We start from the raw sequence: 18252 nt of genomic DNA, 5'->3' as shown, positions 1-18252 counted from the left end.
TTTGTATTTTTCTGAAAACATGTTCGTTTGTCAGAAAGACAAAGATGAACCTTCAGATGTGACGCTCATATGATGCAAACATGTGTCTATAGCTTTGCCCTGATCTGAGCAGAGTGTGATTCATGGATGTCAGCCACACAGGTCTGAGTGTGTGTGTGTGTGTGTGTGTGTGTGTGTGATGTAGAAACCTCATTAGCATGGCAGGCACTGATCTCTTTATTCATCTCTGATGAGATGTCTCTCTAATAGCTTCTCATGAGATGCTGAAGGTAATTTAAGTCAGCTCACTCTTCTCTCTTTCACTCTCTTCACTCTCTCTTTACAACATGTGGGCCGCTTGATTGAAGTGTTTATTTTATATTGTGCATTTTGATTCATTTATCCATTTATTTTTGGAACATTTCTTTTTTTTTTTAAAGATTTTTCCTACACAGTGAGAATTTGATTTTTATCTACAATTTAACACAGATTTAGGAACATAAAGGCTAAATCATTTAAACTAATTTCCTTTATTATAATAAGAAGAATATGTATTGGCACGGACTGACTTCAGGCCTACAGTCTGTGTTCCTGCAGGAGGATGAAGCACACTGGTCCACACAGCATCATGGAGCCTGATAATTGACTTGACCGGGGTGCAGCCACGTCTCTCGATCATATCTCAGATTGCAAACCAGCAGTAAATCTGTTGTGAGTCTGACCGTCACTGACAGCCTGACGCCCTCCTGCCAAACAGTCCTGCCGGAACCAGCCATTTATTTATTTATTCATCACCACATGTCCCACCGACAACACCCCGCGCGTCCACTCATCTCCATAAACTCTCCTCTGCGTAATTATCTGTCCAGATGTCCGAAAGTGTGCCGCAAATTATCTCCGAACGATTGAAACTCCGCAATAATTGAATAATAGCTGATTAGCGAGGATTAGGTTTGTGGAAACAGAGGGGAAAAATGAGAGTATTTTCACTTCATTTCACAATTGAGTGGGTTTGAATTTGAGCCGAGGTTCATACGGTGATAAACGAGTGTGGAGACGGGCTGCAGATGATTTCCCCTGGCATCCTGAATGTCTTCGCTCTTACTTTGAAAATCGGAGAAACACCGTGTAACCTCTCGGTCTGCGCCGAGGCTTTTTGTATGTGTGAAGGAAAAAGACAGTTGAACCTCAGGAGGTAAATAGATCTGTTGCTGCACTGTGCACTGGTATTCGCCCCTCTGTTGGTCTCCTATTTAATTACCACCCTGTTGTGCCCTAAATACTCTCAACTGGGATATTGTTTTATTTCCCATGTGACCGGTCAAAGTACAAAAAAACGCGTAATAATCTGTCAACAGATGCGCCACCAGAGACAAAACGTTTAGTGCGCAAACCTAATTAGAATATGCAAATGACAGTGCGGCTATATGGGACGTTAGAGCTCGAGGCTGGTGGCGGATCAATCAGCTCGTGGTCCCTCTAATAACAAACTGAATTGATTCATTAACCGATGGAGAAATGAGCTTCTGTTTATGAGTGTTTCTTTTCATTTGACCAGTGACAGACGAGCAGTGATCCGATGTGACCCGAGTTTCATGTTTTTATTATCATTTTTTAATGGATTAGCCTCCTTATTGGCTAATTTATTGGAAAATATTAAAAACTGGGTTATCAAGCAGTGCAGTGAGGTGGAAAAATCTGGCTGCTCTTCTTAAACAGAGCTGATATTTAATGTCATGTGTGTCATTTTGGTGATCAAACATTTGAAATTATGAATGAGACTTTTCCTTTAATTATTGTTATGAATAATATCAAATCACCTTTGGACTTCTACTTACATTAAGTATACAAATAGGCTGAAATAAAATATTGAGCTCATGGGAATAATTGCAAGCAAACCGTGTTTTATACAACAAAGCAGCAGATTTAGTCACAATAGAATTACTGTATTTTTTTGGTTTTCAGTATTTTTGTAATAAATAACAACAATGGCTTCGTTTAAATGAGGACAAACGCGCTGCAAATTAAGCTGATTTTCCTCGACTTGAGGGATTTTTCCGGCTGATTGGATCCATTTGATGATCAGCGACAGAGACATTAAGACTTACGGTGAAAGTAAGAGCATTAAATCCCTCTTCCGCTGATGCTTTTTTTTCTGTCACTAATTTTCTGTCTTTAAAAACAATCTCACCTGCTCTGTTTCAGGTTAGAAATCAAACCACAACACGTACAAATTCAGCGAGACAGTAACCTACAAAGCTCTTAGTGTTTTCTAGTTTTTACGCGCTGAACGGAAATACAGAAATGTGGCACCAAAGCTCAGATGAAGGTTTTTCTGTTGAAACTGAAAGTCATCAGCTGGAGGAGATTAAAACACTTTATGCTGTTTGACAAAGACTAAAAAGATAATCAATCTTTTTCTTCAGGATTTCTTGGATAAAAGGCAAATATGACGGTTACATTGTCTTTCTTATTGCCATAAAGTGCATTATTTGCTGTAATGAAGCCTCACGGATCTGATCAAACTTGAGTGTGCAGTCTCTGCCCTGCTGTGATTGGCTGCCGCCTGTTGCCTGTGGGATAAAAAGCGCAGCAGAGAGGCGGGCAGGGAGATAAAGAAAGAGCATCACAGCGCTCATTGCACCAGGGACTGTGGCTCTTTTGGAGGGAGCAGAGAATTAAAAAAAAAAAAGTGGAACCTCGCCGCCATGACAGGGAAGGAGGGAGCTGTGCTTTCAGACACTGAGAATAAACAGAAATCAGCCTCACAAACCAGCATGAGCCACGGGGGATCCCAGCAGCCGCCTCCGGTCTGGAAGATGGCCCCCACGGTGCACCGGCGCACCGGCTTTGGCATCCAGGAACTGCTCGGCCTCAACAAGGAGCCGCCGGCGGCACCGAGGCGGCCGCTGGAGGCTCTGCCGCACAGGGCGCACGTCCTGGCCGCCAGGTCGGCCCTCGGACACGGGGGGCTCGGGGTCGGTATGGGCTTGCTGGGGCCGGAGGGAATACACTCGTTTTACAGTCAGCCTGCTTTTCTGGAAGTGCTGTCAGAGGCGCAAAATGTGCACCTGCAGCCGCTGCACAGAGCGGCGCACATGGACACGCAGATGGATGCGCAGCACTCCGCCAGCTCCGGTCAGTGTTTCACATGAACTACTGAAGGCCTGTTAACATACACACACACACACACACACACACACACTGAGAATAATGAGAATAATGCTGCGGGTTTCATAATTTACCTACTTAACAAGAGCACACATTATATTTATCATGAAGGAGGCACAATGAGAGGATGACAGACAAATCCTGCACATGACAACGAAAAATAAGACTGTGATCGAATAATAATCATAAAAACAATAATAATAATAATAATGGGAGACAGACTCCAAGTTAAATTCCCTTTTTTTTTTAAACTCATCATAAAAGCTTTTGTTTTCAGAATGGAAAGGAAGGTTGTGAAGGCCTTTCTAAAATTATTTTTATGGCTTTTTATTTGGCCTGGTGCGTTTTATGATACTTTCTTCATTAAAGTCCACGCTGAAGACTCAATATGCAGAAATAACAATTTTAGATTAGGATTTTCTGTTAAAAGTCCAGCATTACTATTTTCTACCGTTAATTATGTATTATTGTTATTATTATTATTATTATTATTATTATTATTACTACATCTAATGGCTGATGTGTCTCCTCACAGATTCCGATGACATGAGTCTCTCCTCCGGCGATCAAAAGTTCTCAAAATCATCTGTGAGCCAGAGCAAGAAAAGAAAGAAAAGACGACACAGGTAAAACAGAAAACGGAACGAATGGAAAACCTGATTATCGAACGATGAATAACTATTATTTTTAGGCGCATATTTGGCCTGTTGGAATCAGTGTGGACTGTTTTAAAACAAAAAAAACAGAAAAACAAAGAATCACTATTTAATTCATATGTGTGTGTGTGTGTGTGAGAGAGAGAGAGAGAGAGAGAGAGAGAGAGAGATAATGGTTTTGCATTTAATATGGTATTAACCTAAAATTCCTCATAGAAAAAAAAACATTGAGTGATTTATTCTGTGCTGTGTTTTAAAAACACATTACTATTGCATCATTAACGAATAAATGTGAGGGAAAAAAATAACATGGACTATTCCAAGTATTTTTTTTCTGGGTTTTGGTTAACAAAGAAAAAATAGCAGTAATTGTCCTCTGACTTTTTCTAATTTTATAAGATCCTGCTTTGATTTTAAATTAATTTTAAAACACTTTGATTCATTTTTATTTTCCTATTTCAGAGCATTTCAGCTGTATTCAACAAATTCAAATTCTATAAAATTGAACAAATGTGAAAATGAAATGAGTTTTACGATGAAATCCAAATTATGAGTGTCTATTTTATTCTCTTGTGTCCTCTTTCCTTTTATGTGCAGAACCATTTTCACTTCGTATCAGCTGGAGGAGCTGGAGAAAGCTTTTAATGAAGCTCACTATCCGGACGTGTACGCCCGGGAAATGCTCTCCATGAAGACTGAGCTGCCAGAGGACAGAATACAGGTGTGTGTTAACAAAGCTTGAGCTCTTTTATCATCTTAAATGTGTAAAACCTGAAGATGCTTTAAACCTCTTGCTTTAAATGGGGCAATAAAACAGAAAAGAACCCTTAAACAAAAAAAAAAAACAAAGTGTGTAATCAAGCAAATATTTCAGATATTTCCTGCTATAATAATCATTTAACATCAAAGTTAAAATTCCTTGCTGTCATAGTAAACACCAGAGATGAAGGTTTAATATTCACACGCACACATACACATAGATAGAGCCACCACCACCACCATCATCATCATCATCATCCTCCTCACAAGGCCTCACATTAGCAGCCAATTCAGCCTCTCAGTGTAATTAGTTAATTGAGGAGAACTTATCACCTCTTCCCCTGCGAGAGACGGGCCGCAGCCCTCAAATGAAATGATAACTACATAGAAATTAATTAACACAGGTCAGCGGCGGAGCAGAGGCCTCCGCCTGGCTGCTATGAGCATTTTAATTTCCCGTGATATTTGAGCGCCTGTCTTCCATCGATCGGGCCTGGAAATTAACTTATTTTTCAATCAGGCTCTTCGCCCCCGGGGTCACCTCTCTGCACCCACACACACAAGACACACACACACACACACACACACACACACACACACACACACACACACACACACACACACACTGTTGCTGTCAAAGAGCATGATTGCTCATCTGAGGCCCATCTTTTTATGAGATGGAGGTTATCATCAGATCTACCTGAATAGCTTTCCAGGCTCGGCTTTGATCGTTTTTAATTCCACACATACATTCACACACACACACACACACACATTCACACATTCACACATACACACATACACACACACACACCTACACACACTACAATCTCATCCTGCCTCCTCGGTGCTCATTTCTTCCTGTTCTCCTCATCCATATTCACAAGCTTGCTGAGGTTATTACAAGGTCTGGCTTGCTGGAAATCAATTTAGGCACTTGAGGAGCCAGAAGAAGAATAATGTGCGCACACACACACACACACACACACACACACACACACACACAAACAACTGACAGAAGATCACATTTTGTAGGCCTACAAATGAAGCAATGAGGGAAAAACAGAAATATTAAACACTGAATTTCAGAACTTGTGTTACTGACCTATTTTAACACACTTCATTTTTTTAGTCCATTAAGGACCGAAAGGCACCGACGATCACTCAAATTTGAGGCATGACAAGTGGAAATGAGCCCTCAAATCTGACTTCTTCATCAACAGCCTTCGTTTCCTTTTGTTTGAGCCTCCAGTAGATGTCACTGTTCCACTGATATTTATCTCCTGGTCCAATAAAATATAACAGACTGTCTCAGCATCAAGCAACTATAGAAAAAAAATATGAATCATTTAAAATGAATTGAAGATCAAACATGTTATAGAAAAGTTTTGGGCTTTGAATAATGATTGCCGTGTTATATGTCAAATACCTAGTTCAAATCTTTTCAAATTACACGTTTCTCCCTCGCTGAAAAATCAAGAATCTACTAATATGCAAACATTGCTCATTTCAGAGATTTAATGACTGAACACAAGATGTCTCCTGCTTCCCTGATAAGAATGGATTATTGGCTCAGACTGCAGACAGGACGTTGTGCATTACTGTTACACAGAGCTCAAGTAAACTTACATGTAATCCTTTGTCTGACCTTCGTGTCTCCAGGTGTGGTTTCAGAACCGCAGGGCCAAGTGGAGGAAGAGGGAGAAGTGCTGGGGTCGCAGCAGCGTGATGGCAGAGTACGGCCTGTACGGCGCCATGGTCCGTCACTCCATCCCACTGCCTGAGTCCATCCTCAAGTCAGCCAAGGAGGGCATCACAGAGTCTTACGCTCCCTGGTTACTTGGTGAGAACTATGTTACATGCAAGCTGGGAGATTTTAACATGTCACAGTAGGAAAATCACAGATGTAAATAATGAAATGAATGATGGTTGAATTCCATTTAGCTGCTTGCTTCAGTTTCATGGTGCTGGTGTTGTTCATGCTGACTCGCTGTCATGGCTTTTATATCAATACTAAGGCCGGCTTGTACTCGTGGTCCTAAGAAAAGCTGACATAAAAGCAATTTTCCTCTCAATTAGTTTGTATCATTGTGCTTGAAAACAGGGATTAAGATTAATTCTAACAAGAGGAAGGGGAAACTAAGCCTGGCTCATGTTGGGAGCCAATAAAAGCGAGCAGTCGATACAGTGATAATCCTACTTAATCAGGACAGATTAGACCCAATGTCCTCTCTCGCCTCAAGTCAATTGATTAGTTCAAATCAATTAGGTGACTCTAATTGAATAAGAGGTCCTGTCCATATATCTATCCCCTTCATCTTCATTCTCTTTCACACTTTTTTTCCAACGCCAAACACCTCAGCATGTACAAGATTTCATGTTTGTGAGGAAAAAAATTGTGCTCTTTCTCTGGTGAGATGTTAAATGCATCAATACTTTAGACGAGGATACTTTCCATAGAAGAAAAATCCTCACAGTGATGCTATCTAACCCTCCCTGACTGAAGTTAATGTCCTCTCCCTTCAGGCATGCACAAGAAGTCTGTTGAAACCACAAACACCTCTCCTGGAAAACCCAGCAGCCTGACACCACCACCAAAACAGGAGACACCAGAGGACAAAGTGACGGAGGAAGAGAAGGAGAAACAGATGAAAGACTCTAACTCACCGATTTCTAAAGAGGAGCTGAGGGAGAACAGTATCGCCGCACTGCGAGCGAAGGCGCAGGAGCACAGCGCCAAAATGCTCGGGACAGTTTCTGACAGAACAAACGGCCACGTGACGCATAAAGAGGAGGCTGAGGACAAAGGGACGGAGAGGGACACGGCAGAGGTGAAGAAGAGTGACTGAAAAAAGGCTGCAGGATGCAGACTGGTGGTGAAACGTCTGCAGGATGGAGTTTGCAAAGATTTCACAGAGGCAGAAGTCTTTTTTTCATTGGTTGAGTTGAACCTGTGGAGTCACCCATAAGCTTGTTGGACAGACTGCTGAACTTCACACTGTTGGTCAAATATTATAGTCATGGATACAGAAATTTGAAATTATCTCTACCTGTTGAGTAACTTCTGCTCTTGGCTCCAAAGTTTATTAACTCAACCAGTGAAGTTATTTCTTCCTCGCTGCTCTTAGAAATATTTGGACAGCTAACTCCAAACTAAACCTCTTCATGTCACCTCATGGAAATGTTTACCCAACATTCACTGCAGAGTAAAAAATATATTTATTTTCTTTAAAATAGATTAACCTTACAGTCTTGTGACATGGCAGCTACTCAGTGCAACAGTGTGGATGAAGATGGTTTTGGAAGAAAAGCATCTCAAGCAAGAAACAGACTTTACCCCCCAGAGGCCCTAAAGACAAGCAGACTGTGACCTCTGACCTCCCTGTGGGGGAGGGACACATTAGGCACAGAGTCCTGTGAGAAGAAAAGGTTAAAGGCCCAGATCTGTTGCAGCGTTAGTGATGTACATACTGAAAATAATGTCCAATAGTTAACACTGTTCCATCATGTACAGTTAACATGAATTGTCTGTGTTTGTCTCTGTATAAATGTAACTGTAGCCCCATTAAAAGTTACTGGTATTTAAAATCGCCCCTCCCTTCACCCAAAACTGTGTTTTGCTTATTTTTGCTTTACTTGGATGTTTGAGTTTCACTGTGCAGAATGATGAAAGTACAGTTTGACACTGGGAGGATGTTTGATTCAATTTAATCTGCTGTCTGCAGTTTCTCTCAATTTCACTTCTAAATCTGAGTTTAAGATTTTTATGTATGAACATGATTCTGTGATATTACATCTACTTCTATAAGCAATAGTTGTGGCCTAATTTTAAGAATATTTAACAAGATAATGAAACTTTTTCCTTTAAATGGAAAACCACATCATACACAAGTTATTACAGCATCCTCTGTGTCGACAAAACCCTGCGTGTTGCATCAAGATAAAATGATTTTCTTTTGCAACATGTGTCGTATCCTGTGCAAGTATCCTGCTATTCTTACCAGAAAGTGTCGGTACATGGCTTTGCACCGCCCTTTAACGCATCACTCCTCCGGTTCTTCCTCTCCACAGAAGCAGAGGAGAGTAACCTGAATAACTGCTTACACACTGTTGTCTCAGTCGGAAATGCTCTGCAAACATCATTTCTCGTAGCTCAGAATACTTTCACCGTCATGATGTGGCTGCACTGGGGATGCGCTTCAAAGTGCGTCTTTGCTCCCTCCAGGAGGCACGTCTTCAGATCTTATTTCCAAGTTTTGGGTCGAAACAAAAGCAACATCTCGGCGTTTATGCCGGAGGCTGCGGGGTTTGCCGGGGTGTCGGACCACTCAGCTCTGCAGGAGTTTTCAGTCTCCAGCAGCGAGGTCTTCTGGGCCGCCGCGGCGCGTCACAGACTGAGCTGGATCAGTCCTTTCCAGTCGGTCCAAGACTGTGATCTGAGCCGAGGAAACATCAAGTGGTTTGGAGGAGGGAAGCTGAATGTGTCCGGTAAGATCACGTTCGCGTTTGATGAGAGTACGAGGGGTAAATAACATTTTAGGAAATAGTTTTGGTCGTTAGAATAAAGTGGTTGATTGAGCAGACTGAGTTTATGTCCTCCTGATAGGCAGTTTTCAACACAGGAACACAGACAGTGAAGGCATCATCGTGGAAACTTCTAATCAAAGGATACCATGAACGCCCCATGATAATGTGGTAACAAATTAAGTACCATTTTCTGTCTGTGCCCCTGGTTTCTTTATGGGTACTTGCAGTGAACTGCCTGGACCGCCACGTACACACCTGTCCTGAGAGGGTGGCTCTGATCTGGGAGAGAGATGAGCCAGGGTCAGAGGTCAAGGTCACCTACAGGTCAGCTGGTTGGGTTTGATGAATGTGTTTGACATTCTTTGACCTCATGTGGTGAAATTCATGGATCTCTCCTCACAGGCAGCTACTGGAGATGACATGTCGCCTTGGCAACCTGTTAAAGCGGCGTGGCGTGAAGAGGGGGGACTGTGTCACCATCTACATGCCTCCTTGCCCTCTAGCCGTGGCGTCCATGTTGGCCTGTGCCCGTGTTGGTGCAGCACACAACGTGGTGTTTGCAGGGTTCAGCGGCGAGGCCCTGGCAGAGCGGATCAGAGACGGTGAGACGGCACCACTCACCTGCTGATGGCGTTCCGATGGAGGAGATTCACTTGAAAGATGCAGCTGCCCATATGTTTTACTAACAATGAGTCAAAGCACTTCCTGTAATGTGAAAGGCGTCGCTCATGGTGAAGAACTTGCAGAGAATTGTCACCTGACTCTGCAATTCAGTTCCTCTAAACTCTCCAGGGTGTCTTCGTGTCTTTCAGCTCATTGTTTTGGTTTTAAAGCCCAACAACAAATATAAAAAACAAAGTTAGAAACTGGCTGGTGAACACAGAGGAGCATTTAGCAGCTGACTTGAGAAGACCCCTTTCAAATTATGCATGCTGTCATTTTATCATTTATCATCATCATTTTTAGCATTTATCAGAGCAGCTTTAGGTGAGCGACTGTGTAAAACCCGTTTCTCTTTAGCATCACATACATATCCTGAAGGCATCGCTAAAGAGCGTTAGATATAAAAAAAAAAAAAATAAATAAAGATATATAATGATATATAAAAATAAATGTATGGTCTTGCAGTTAAAATCAGATCTTTTCATGTGCATACTGACCATTTTTGCACCAAACCACCATTCATTGGTAATTGATTATTTGGGTCACCCAGGATGTAGCAGGAAATACAGATTGTGGGAGTGAAGTATCTGACCTCCTAAATCAAAAGATTATGATTTTTCCTTACTTTTTGGCTCTGCATGGGAAATATTCCTTCCCTTTACAGGACTCAATCTGTGTTTGCCTCTTGTGATTTGTGACATAATCCAAACACAGTCAGGTTCAGCTGTTACCTGTCAGTCAGCGTCCAACTCAGCAGTCTGATTTTCCTGTGCATCGTGTTTCCAGCCCAATCCAGCACCGTCATCACGGTCAACCAGGGTGTCCGGGGGGGTAAAATCATCGAGCTGAAGAAGACGGTGGACACGGCTGTGCAGAGCTGCCCGACGGTACAGCAGGTGTTTGTTGCTATGAGAACAGAGAATCCGGTCGCCATGACAGCCAGGGATGTCGCCATGGAGGAGGTGAGAGAGCAGAAAGAAAATCAGAGCTTGATTAAAATATTAATGTAAACAGCAGAAGACTGCGGCCGCGCTGTGTCACATCTCCCTGCACAAATAAACACAAAAAGCATTTTTGCTTTAATAAATTACTTTTAAAATGAACCAACTAACTTAAATTGTTGTCAGTTAATTTTGAGTAGATAAACTGATGATTAAAGGTCAGTCTAGATGTTGGAAACAGCAGTTGACAGACCAGTCTCACCACCACGCCCTTTAGTGGATGTTCTGGAGCTTTCCATCATATCACACAGTCTTGGAAATGGAAATTTGATCATCTACACTTCCCTGACAACTGGGCAAACTGAATTTGCTGAGGAAGATCATGTGATACAAATGTGTTAGCTGCTTGTTTAGGCAACTCATTGTTTCAGCTCCTATTTTTCTGCCTTTTAAAAATGTTTTCTTGCATCTTAAAAAGTTGCAACGACAGGCGATATTCGTGTGTTCAATTGTGGTTCCATAAAATGTGATTCTTAACAAATAATCCTTAAAATTCACCTTGTTGTGCAGGAGATGCTGAAGGAGGATGTGGTTTGTGAGGTAGCTGCCATGGACAGCGAGGACGTCTTGTTCCTGCTTTACACATCAGGCAGCACAGGGAAGCCCAAAGGACTCGTCCACACTCAGGCCGGATATCTGCTGTACGCCGCACTCACACACCGGGTAAAGATTATATATCAGCAAAAATGTGATCCATGATCCAGCGTCTGACCATCTGTAGAAAAAATCTCAGCCTGATCAGAGTTTAAAAGATGGTGCTCTAGTGTTTGCAGGGTTACATGTAACAACATTCACAGCTTAAATTGGTTATTTAGGAGTATAAAAGGCAACAAACTGCAGTATCTTCTTCTCTTTTCGCCCAGTAGTCACATGAATCTTCCCTCTCATCACCAGTTTGTCTTCAACTACCATGACGGAGATGTGTTCGGCTGTGTGGCAGACATTGGCTGGATTACAGGACACAGTTACAGCGTCTACGGGCCCCTGGCCAACGGGGGAACCACTGTCCTGTTTGAGAGCACTCCCATTTATCCTGACCCAGGTATGAACACCAGCAAATGTATGTGTTTCAGAATGGTTCATAATAAATACTTAAATACCTTTAGTCAAACAGTAAACCCTCAATTTTGTCATATATTCATCAACTGGTGACTTTATTAGCTCTTAAGGTATCATTATGATGAAATTTTTATGATTTTTTTAATGTAAAATTTAATGTGCTGACTAAAGTGTGTTGGCGCACACCTTCTAAGTCTTCCTGTCCTCTGCCAAGAGCTCTGCATGCCCGAGTCTCTGTCTATGAATAAGTGTTTACAGCTGAACTTGAACATACCTTCCACATTAAATTTAGGACGTCTGTTTACACAGAAGTGACGACAAAGTGATCATATGCGTCAGCACACACACCTCGTCACTGTCAAGGAGAAACTGGGAAGTGTGAAAGTCCTCTGATGTTAGTTTTCTGTTCTGAGGCTGCGGCTCGTGTCTGTGCACTAACCTTGACATGTTTTGTTGTTCACAGGACGGTACTGGGAAACGGTCCAGAGACTTAAGATTAATCAGTTTTACGGGGCTCCCACTGCAATTCGCCTGCTGCTAAAATATGGAGACCAGTGGGTGCACAAATACGACCGATCCACCCTCAAAACTCTCGGCTCTGGTACGCCAACGCTATGCTGAGAAATACAACACAAGGGATCACCGTACTGTGTCCCTTTTACTGTGACAAGTTAGTGGGAACTGACTGAATGTATCCAAGTCATCATGTCATGTAAAGCAGCAAGCACTTGTCCACATCAAATGCAGTACTCACACACACACACACACAGTCTAAAGTCACATGTGAAACTTCACTCTGACAGTCAGCAGTGTTTGTTTCATGTACTACAGAGTTACTGCAAAAATTCCTTTCGTCTAAGCGCACACACGTGTTACATACTTACTAAGTATATTGAAAGCCAAGCCTGGCCGGTATGCTGGCATGCCTCAGGCATCCACGCTGTCCATAGCATGTCCCAGATACCAGGAGATCTCACACACACACACGTTGCCCTGAAACACGAAGCTCATTGGTTAAAACACAAAGCTCCTCCATCCCTCCTAACCAACACAGATGTCTTTATAGAAACACTTTTATCTTGTTAACCACTGGTTTTCCTGCATCAATTCTCAATTTGTTTTGCAAAAAATATAAAAATATGCATTGGTCTAAAACAAGTACACAAAAATAATATGTGGCTACATTATGTGATTTAAGATGTCTTTGTGTGCAGTGGGTGAGCCCATCAACTCTGAGGCGTGGGAGTGGTACCACAGAGTGGTTGGGGATGGACGCTGCCCTGTAGTGGACACCTGGTGGCAAACTGGTAACTGTGGATACACTAAAATGTCAAATTTAATAGCGATTGGAAACAAAATGAAACCAGACTGAGAGTCTATGGCCATGCTAGCTGCTCTGTGAGGATGTACTTAGACACAACAGTGTGCTTTGTGCTAAAAGCTAACATGTTGATGCGACACAGGTTTAATGTTCATGTGTTCACCATCTTAGTTTAGCATGTTAGCATGGTTTGCTAATAAGCACTTAACAAAAAGCACAGCTGAGTTTACTGAGACCGTCATTAGTTTTGTAGGTATTTATCTGCTATAGATGAAAACTCAGGGCATCACCAAAGTGAAATAAATTTACTCTGAATGGGTCATGAATGTCTGAACCAAACTCCATGTCAATCCTTCCAATAGTTGTCAAAACACTCAACTAAAAACCAAAAATGCAAACGTGTTGGTGGTGCAAGAGGAAAAGTCAGGAGATCGCCAAAGTTAGTAGGATTTACTTTCACAAGAGTGTCCAGTAGTTCAGAAAGTGGTGGACTGACCTCAATGCTGGCGTGGCTAAAAACAAGTTAACGTCACATAGCCAGCTAATTTTATTGGATTTTCATGTTTGATTGTGGAATATTTGTTGTGATAAGTCATCACCAGTTCACCCTATCAAATGCATTGTGCTCTAACTGAACTTGGTTTTGTGTCATGCTGCGAGTCGTACAGTAGCCCTTCATCAGTTAAGGCCACACACTCTCCTCCGACAGCCACGTCTGCAGTAACTAAAACATCCCATCAGTCCACCTTAAAGGGGGGAGCAGAGTCTGCTCCGTCTCTCCAACAATAACAGTGTTACATAACATCATAACTGTGGTCGTCAGTGCACATACATGCACTTACAGTAAGTGTGTGTGTTCATATACGGCACACACACTCTATCACACACTCATGCAGGGGAAGTTTGTATCCCCTCTGGACTCCTAAATCCAACCAGATGTTTTCCCCTCAGAGATAGAAATCTGATTTCATGAGCAGCAGAAGAAAACAGAGCAAAATCGTCCTTCATCCTTGTTTAACCTCTGATGTCACTGAAAAATAACTACTACTCCTCCACTAAAGAAGCTTATGATGGGACATAATGACAACATGTTTAAATCAGATGATTTTGCTAATAAAATCAATTTTGCGGATGAACACAGGTCCCGACTGACACTATGCGTTTCATCCTCAGTCCGTTCAAATTAGATTGAGTAATGACCAAATGGAGCAAAGCTGCGTTAATTACCATACAAATGGCAAAAACCTAATAATACATTGACGATAATTAAACATCAGAGCATCATGAGCTTGAGAATTACGGACACAGATATGACCCAAATACCCCACTTCAGCAAAAAGGATTATATCATTATGTTATTTTTCCTGGACCAGTGTTTCCAATTAGGACTAAGTGGCTTTATTCATAAATGCCATTTGGTTGATCTGGGAGCAAGTAGCCTGTTTAGAGAGACAATCAGATTTTGATCCACTGTTGGCATACGGCCTCCATGTTGGATCACACAGGACCAGAAAGGTGAGAGGATGATGGAGGACAGGAAGTGGAAAAGCTTTGCAGCATCAAACGGCTAAAAAGAATGGAAAAACATCAATATATTTTTGTATTTACTTGTTTAAATTCTTACTTTGGAGCCTTCATTTAAAGAAATAGTACAATATATTAGTAAATACACTTGTTTGCTTTTTCGCCAAGTATTGGATGTGAGGACTGATACCCCTCTCAAGCTAAATATGAAGCTACAGCCAGTCTGGCTCTATTCAAGGCTAACACAATTTGTGCTAGGCTAGCTGTTTTCCTGTTTCAGCTCTTTATGCTAAGCTAAATTAACCAGCAGCTGCCTGTGAATTCATTCTCAATGAATACACGAGAGCAAATAAGCTGCTTTTTTTGGTGTAGCACTTGTCACAGAACAACGTCACAAACTGCTTCAGAGATGTAAAAATAGTACGTATAAAAATACGACCATAAAAGAATGACAGTAAATCATCAGCAACAGATCTTATAAACACACCACATTATAAACACTAGACAGCAGGAAATGAGCCAAAGGCCTGTTTAAATAAATGATTTTTCATCAACAGAGGCCACATGATCACCTTTTGTTTCCAGACGAGTGTGAGGCAGCACCAGTACGCCCTGGTCAGAAAACCACAGTGACCTACTGGTGATGAAAGGACGATAGGATGACAGGTGTCTGACCATGCAGGGCTTTTTTTTTTTTTTTGAAAACAAAAACCTTAAAATGAATCTTGAATTTGGCAGGAAGCCAGTGTAAAATGCAGAGGACAGCTGTGATGTGAGTTGTTGTGTTGGACCTGGTGAACAGCCCTGCAGTAGCTTTCTGGACCGGATGTAGACGCCCTGAGACGATTCCGGTGAAATGGGCCGTGAATATTTATCTAAGAACTTAGATAAACGAAACATGTCCGAATCATTAATCTGATGTGTTGATCGAAGCCTTTTTATAGGATTTGATGAAATATGACACCAAGATATTAAAGATTGGACACTACAGCTGAAGCTAAACTATCTGAAGCAGTTGTGTCCATCCGCTCATCTAACTTTCAATCAAAAGAGTAAATAAATGAATTTCCCAAATGTTGAACTGAAAAGTGTTGATGATTTTTGGGGGGGATTTTAGTCCAGAGGTCTCAGGGTTACAGTTGATTTGAACTGGATGCCAGTTGGTAATGCTATTGTGGGATCATCTGTTGTGTCCTACTTTATAACGAGTCCCCTCTGCCGTCTATGCCACTGTTGCCACCAACACCACCAGGCGGATTACCAGGGTCCCTGAGGTCCAGGCGAACCTAATTGCATTTAATTTACTTAGTATGGCTGTAATTCCGCAATCTACATCTGTAGCAATGAGAGGGGTTTATGCTAGATTTACAGACTGTTAGTTGGCTCTGCCGTTTTTATTTACCTACTCTTTCCCTTTCATCTCACTTTTTCCACTGTCACCCCCCCTTTCTAAAGAGCAAAGAAATTAATTAAGAATAAGACATACACACTGTTGGCTTTGTTCTTTTTATAGGATTTGTTGACAATAACACCTCTAGAATAATACCATCTTTATAATCTGCCTTGTTTTGCTCTTTTCTCAGAGACAGGTGGCATCTGCATCACCCCAAGGCCTTCAGACCCAGACGCAGAGATTGTCCCAGGAATGGCCATGAGACCTTTCTTTGGCATTGAGCCCGTTCTCATGGACACTGAGGTGTGGTGCTCATCCCTCTGTGTGTGTGTGTGTGTGTGTGTGTGTGTTGCGTGCCATCCCTGCAAATGTTGGATGGCTGGGAACACCCCGGAGAGAGGTTCAGATTAGGATTATGAAATAGTCACCAGCTGTGTCACTTTTGATACCCACCCTGCTCCCACCCGTCAGCCCCATCAGTTCCGTGCCAAACTCCCTTTTGAAAATCTGTCGTACTACTTTGTGACCATTGCAGTTGCACAGATTGTGCAGACAGTTGGAGCTGTGTCTCTGATCTGATCTCTCTTCCTCCCTCTCCACCAAAAAAACACCCACACAGCATTTAGAGCTACAGTACTCACAGGGTTTTATGTTTTCTGTAATTTTGAGAAAATTTCTTGTCATTAGATCCTGTTTCACTGACCATAAATACTGGAAACGATGCCACAGCAAAAGCAAATGTATTATATATTTATTTATATTTCTAGTGCTCTCATCAATGACATAGACTTATTACTCTGTTATTCCCTTGTTGTGTTTCTTGCGTTAACATTTATTCCTTTTCTTTAGGGGAAAGTGCTGACTTCCAACCCCACATCTGGAGCTCTGTGTATAGCTCAGCCATGGCCTGGTATGGCCCGGACCATTCATAACAACCACCAAAGATTCATAGAGACCTACTGTCAGCCTCATCCTGGTACACAACGATGCGTTCAAGAACAAACTGTCTCTGTCTTTATTGTGTTTCTTAATTGCTGTGCTTTTTTTTTTTTGGTGAAGACAAACCGATACAGAAGTTCTACTGTGACTTTGTTGTTGTTGGGAAGTCAACAGTCCCTCTATCTTTGTGCCAACAGGTTATTTCTTTACTGGTGATGGCGCCTATCGCTCTAAGGAAGGGTATTACCAGATCACTGGCCGCCTTGATGACGTCATCAACGTGAGCGGTCACAGGATAGGGACAGCGGAGATAGAGGATGTGGTGGTACGGTCAATCAATGAGTAACACATTATTTTCATTCATAAACCCTCATGTGATAATTACATGCTGATATTTATCTTTGAATGTTTTGAAAAAATATAGCAAAAAAATCATAAATCATATGAAATTCTATTCAAACGTATTATGTAAAACAGTTGACATGCTCTGGTTGACAGGACTGAAGTGATTTCAGTTCTTTCCAAAGCTCAAGTCGTTAAATCTTTTACCATAAAATGTAAAGCCGGTCATTTGGGATTTCTGTAACAGAATCGGTGCTCTGCAGTGGCTGAGTCTGCTGTTATAGGATACTCACATAACATCAAAGGACAAGGTGAGCAAGATTTTTTTTTAACGTACTTTGGTGAGTGTTTATCATAGTAACGTTTTTCTCCCTCTGTGTCGTCAGGTGTGTATGCCTTCGTGGTGCTAAAAAAGGATGTGGACATTGAAGTGGTGGACCTGTCCAGGCAGCTAAACGACATCGTCTCTAAAAACATCGCCAAGTATGCCTGTCCAGACTGCATCCAGGTAATCCTGTGACACTGAATTTAAACTGCTGACAAACATATAACGCTAGCTCGTGCTTGGTCACATGGTCATTCTTTGGTCATTGCCACAGTTAGTCCGGCGTCTGCCAAAGACACGCTCAGGTAAGATAATGCGCCGGGTGCTGCAGAAAGTGGTGGAGCGAGACTTGGAGGGGTTGGGTGACCTCAGCACGCTGGATGAGCCTGCGGTGGTTCAAGAGATCATCCAAGGTCACCGTGAGCTCTGTAGCACACAATGACCACGATGATGTGTTTTCTGAAAACTTTCTCCACTGAAGAGGAACATGAAAGCAATGCTTGTATGTTACTCCCCATTTCACATTACCAGACTGTATCAAAAATGATTTTAATGGCCAAATATCATATCATTAGTTTTTATTTTAAATATGA

The 18252-nt window shown here is 41.9% G+C and overlaps 2 protein-coding genes across 2 annotated transcripts; both read left to right on the top strand.

Moving 5' to 3' along the window:
- Positions 1-2687: 2687 nt before the first annotated feature.
- LOC139218317 (visual system homeobox 2-like) lies at positions 2688-7414 on the top strand. Its single transcript, XM_070849881.1, has 5 exons — positions 2688-3117; positions 3686-3776; positions 4404-4527; positions 6228-6408; positions 7092-7414. Exons 1-5 carry the CDS (start codon positions 2688-2690, stop codon positions 7412-7414), a joined length of 1149 nt encoding a protein of 382 aa, XP_070705982.1.
- A 1422-nt stretch (positions 7415-8836) lies between these two features.
- LOC139217670 (acetyl-coenzyme A synthetase 2-like, mitochondrial) lies at positions 8837-18244 on the top strand. The gene is made up of 14 exons (XM_070849060.1): positions 8837-9053; positions 9320-9416; positions 9495-9694; positions 10542-10717; positions 11267-11419; positions 11651-11798; positions 12279-12416; positions 13030-13122; positions 16244-16356; positions 16903-17029; positions 17190-17317; positions 17582-17645; positions 17721-17842; positions 17934-18244. The coding sequence occupies exons 1-14, from the start codon at positions 8855-8857 to the stop codon at positions 18099-18101; spliced, it is 1926 nt and encodes a 641-aa protein (XP_070705161.1). The 5' UTR covers positions 8837-8854; the 3' UTR covers positions 18102-18244.
- The last annotated feature ends 8 nt before the right edge of the window (positions 18245-18252 follow it).

Source organism: Pempheris klunzingeri, chromosome 18 (assembly GCF_042242105.1).
Source record: "Pempheris klunzingeri isolate RE-2024b chromosome 18, fPemKlu1.hap1, whole genome shotgun sequence".
Classification (NCBI taxonomy): Eukaryota; Metazoa; Chordata; class Actinopteri; order Acropomatiformes; family Pempheridae; genus Pempheris; species Pempheris klunzingeri.
The sequence above is the reverse complement of the archived record's forward strand: the minus strand, read 5'-3'. Positions and strand labels throughout refer to the sequence as shown.

Bases quoted from the DNA above. Each gene is read 5' to 3' on its own strand.
- LOC139218317 (XM_070849881.1), top strand. From the start codon at position 2,688: ATGACAGGGAAGGAGGGAGCTGTGCTTTCAGACACTGAGAATAAACAG. The intron at 3,118-3,685 runs GTCAGTGTTTCA...GTCTCCTCACAG, and splicing joins GCAGCACTCCGCCAGCTCCG to ATTCCGATGACATGAGTCTC. The intron at 4,528-6,227 runs GTGTGTGTTAAC...TCGTGTCTCCAG, and splicing joins TGCCAGAGGACAGAATACAG to GTGTGGTTTCAGAACCGCAG.
- LOC139217670 (XM_070849060.1), top strand. From the start codon at position 8,855: ATGCCGGAGGCTGCGGGGTTTGCCGGGGTGTCGGACCACTCAGCTCTG. The intron at 10,718-11,266 runs GTGAGAGAGCAG...CTTGTTGTGCAG, and splicing joins GGGATGTCGCCATGGAGGAG to GAGATGCTGAAGGAGGATGT. The intron at 13,123-16,243 runs GTAACTGTGGAT...CTCTTTTCTCAG, and splicing joins GGACACCTGGTGGCAAACTG to AGACAGGTGGCATCTGCATC.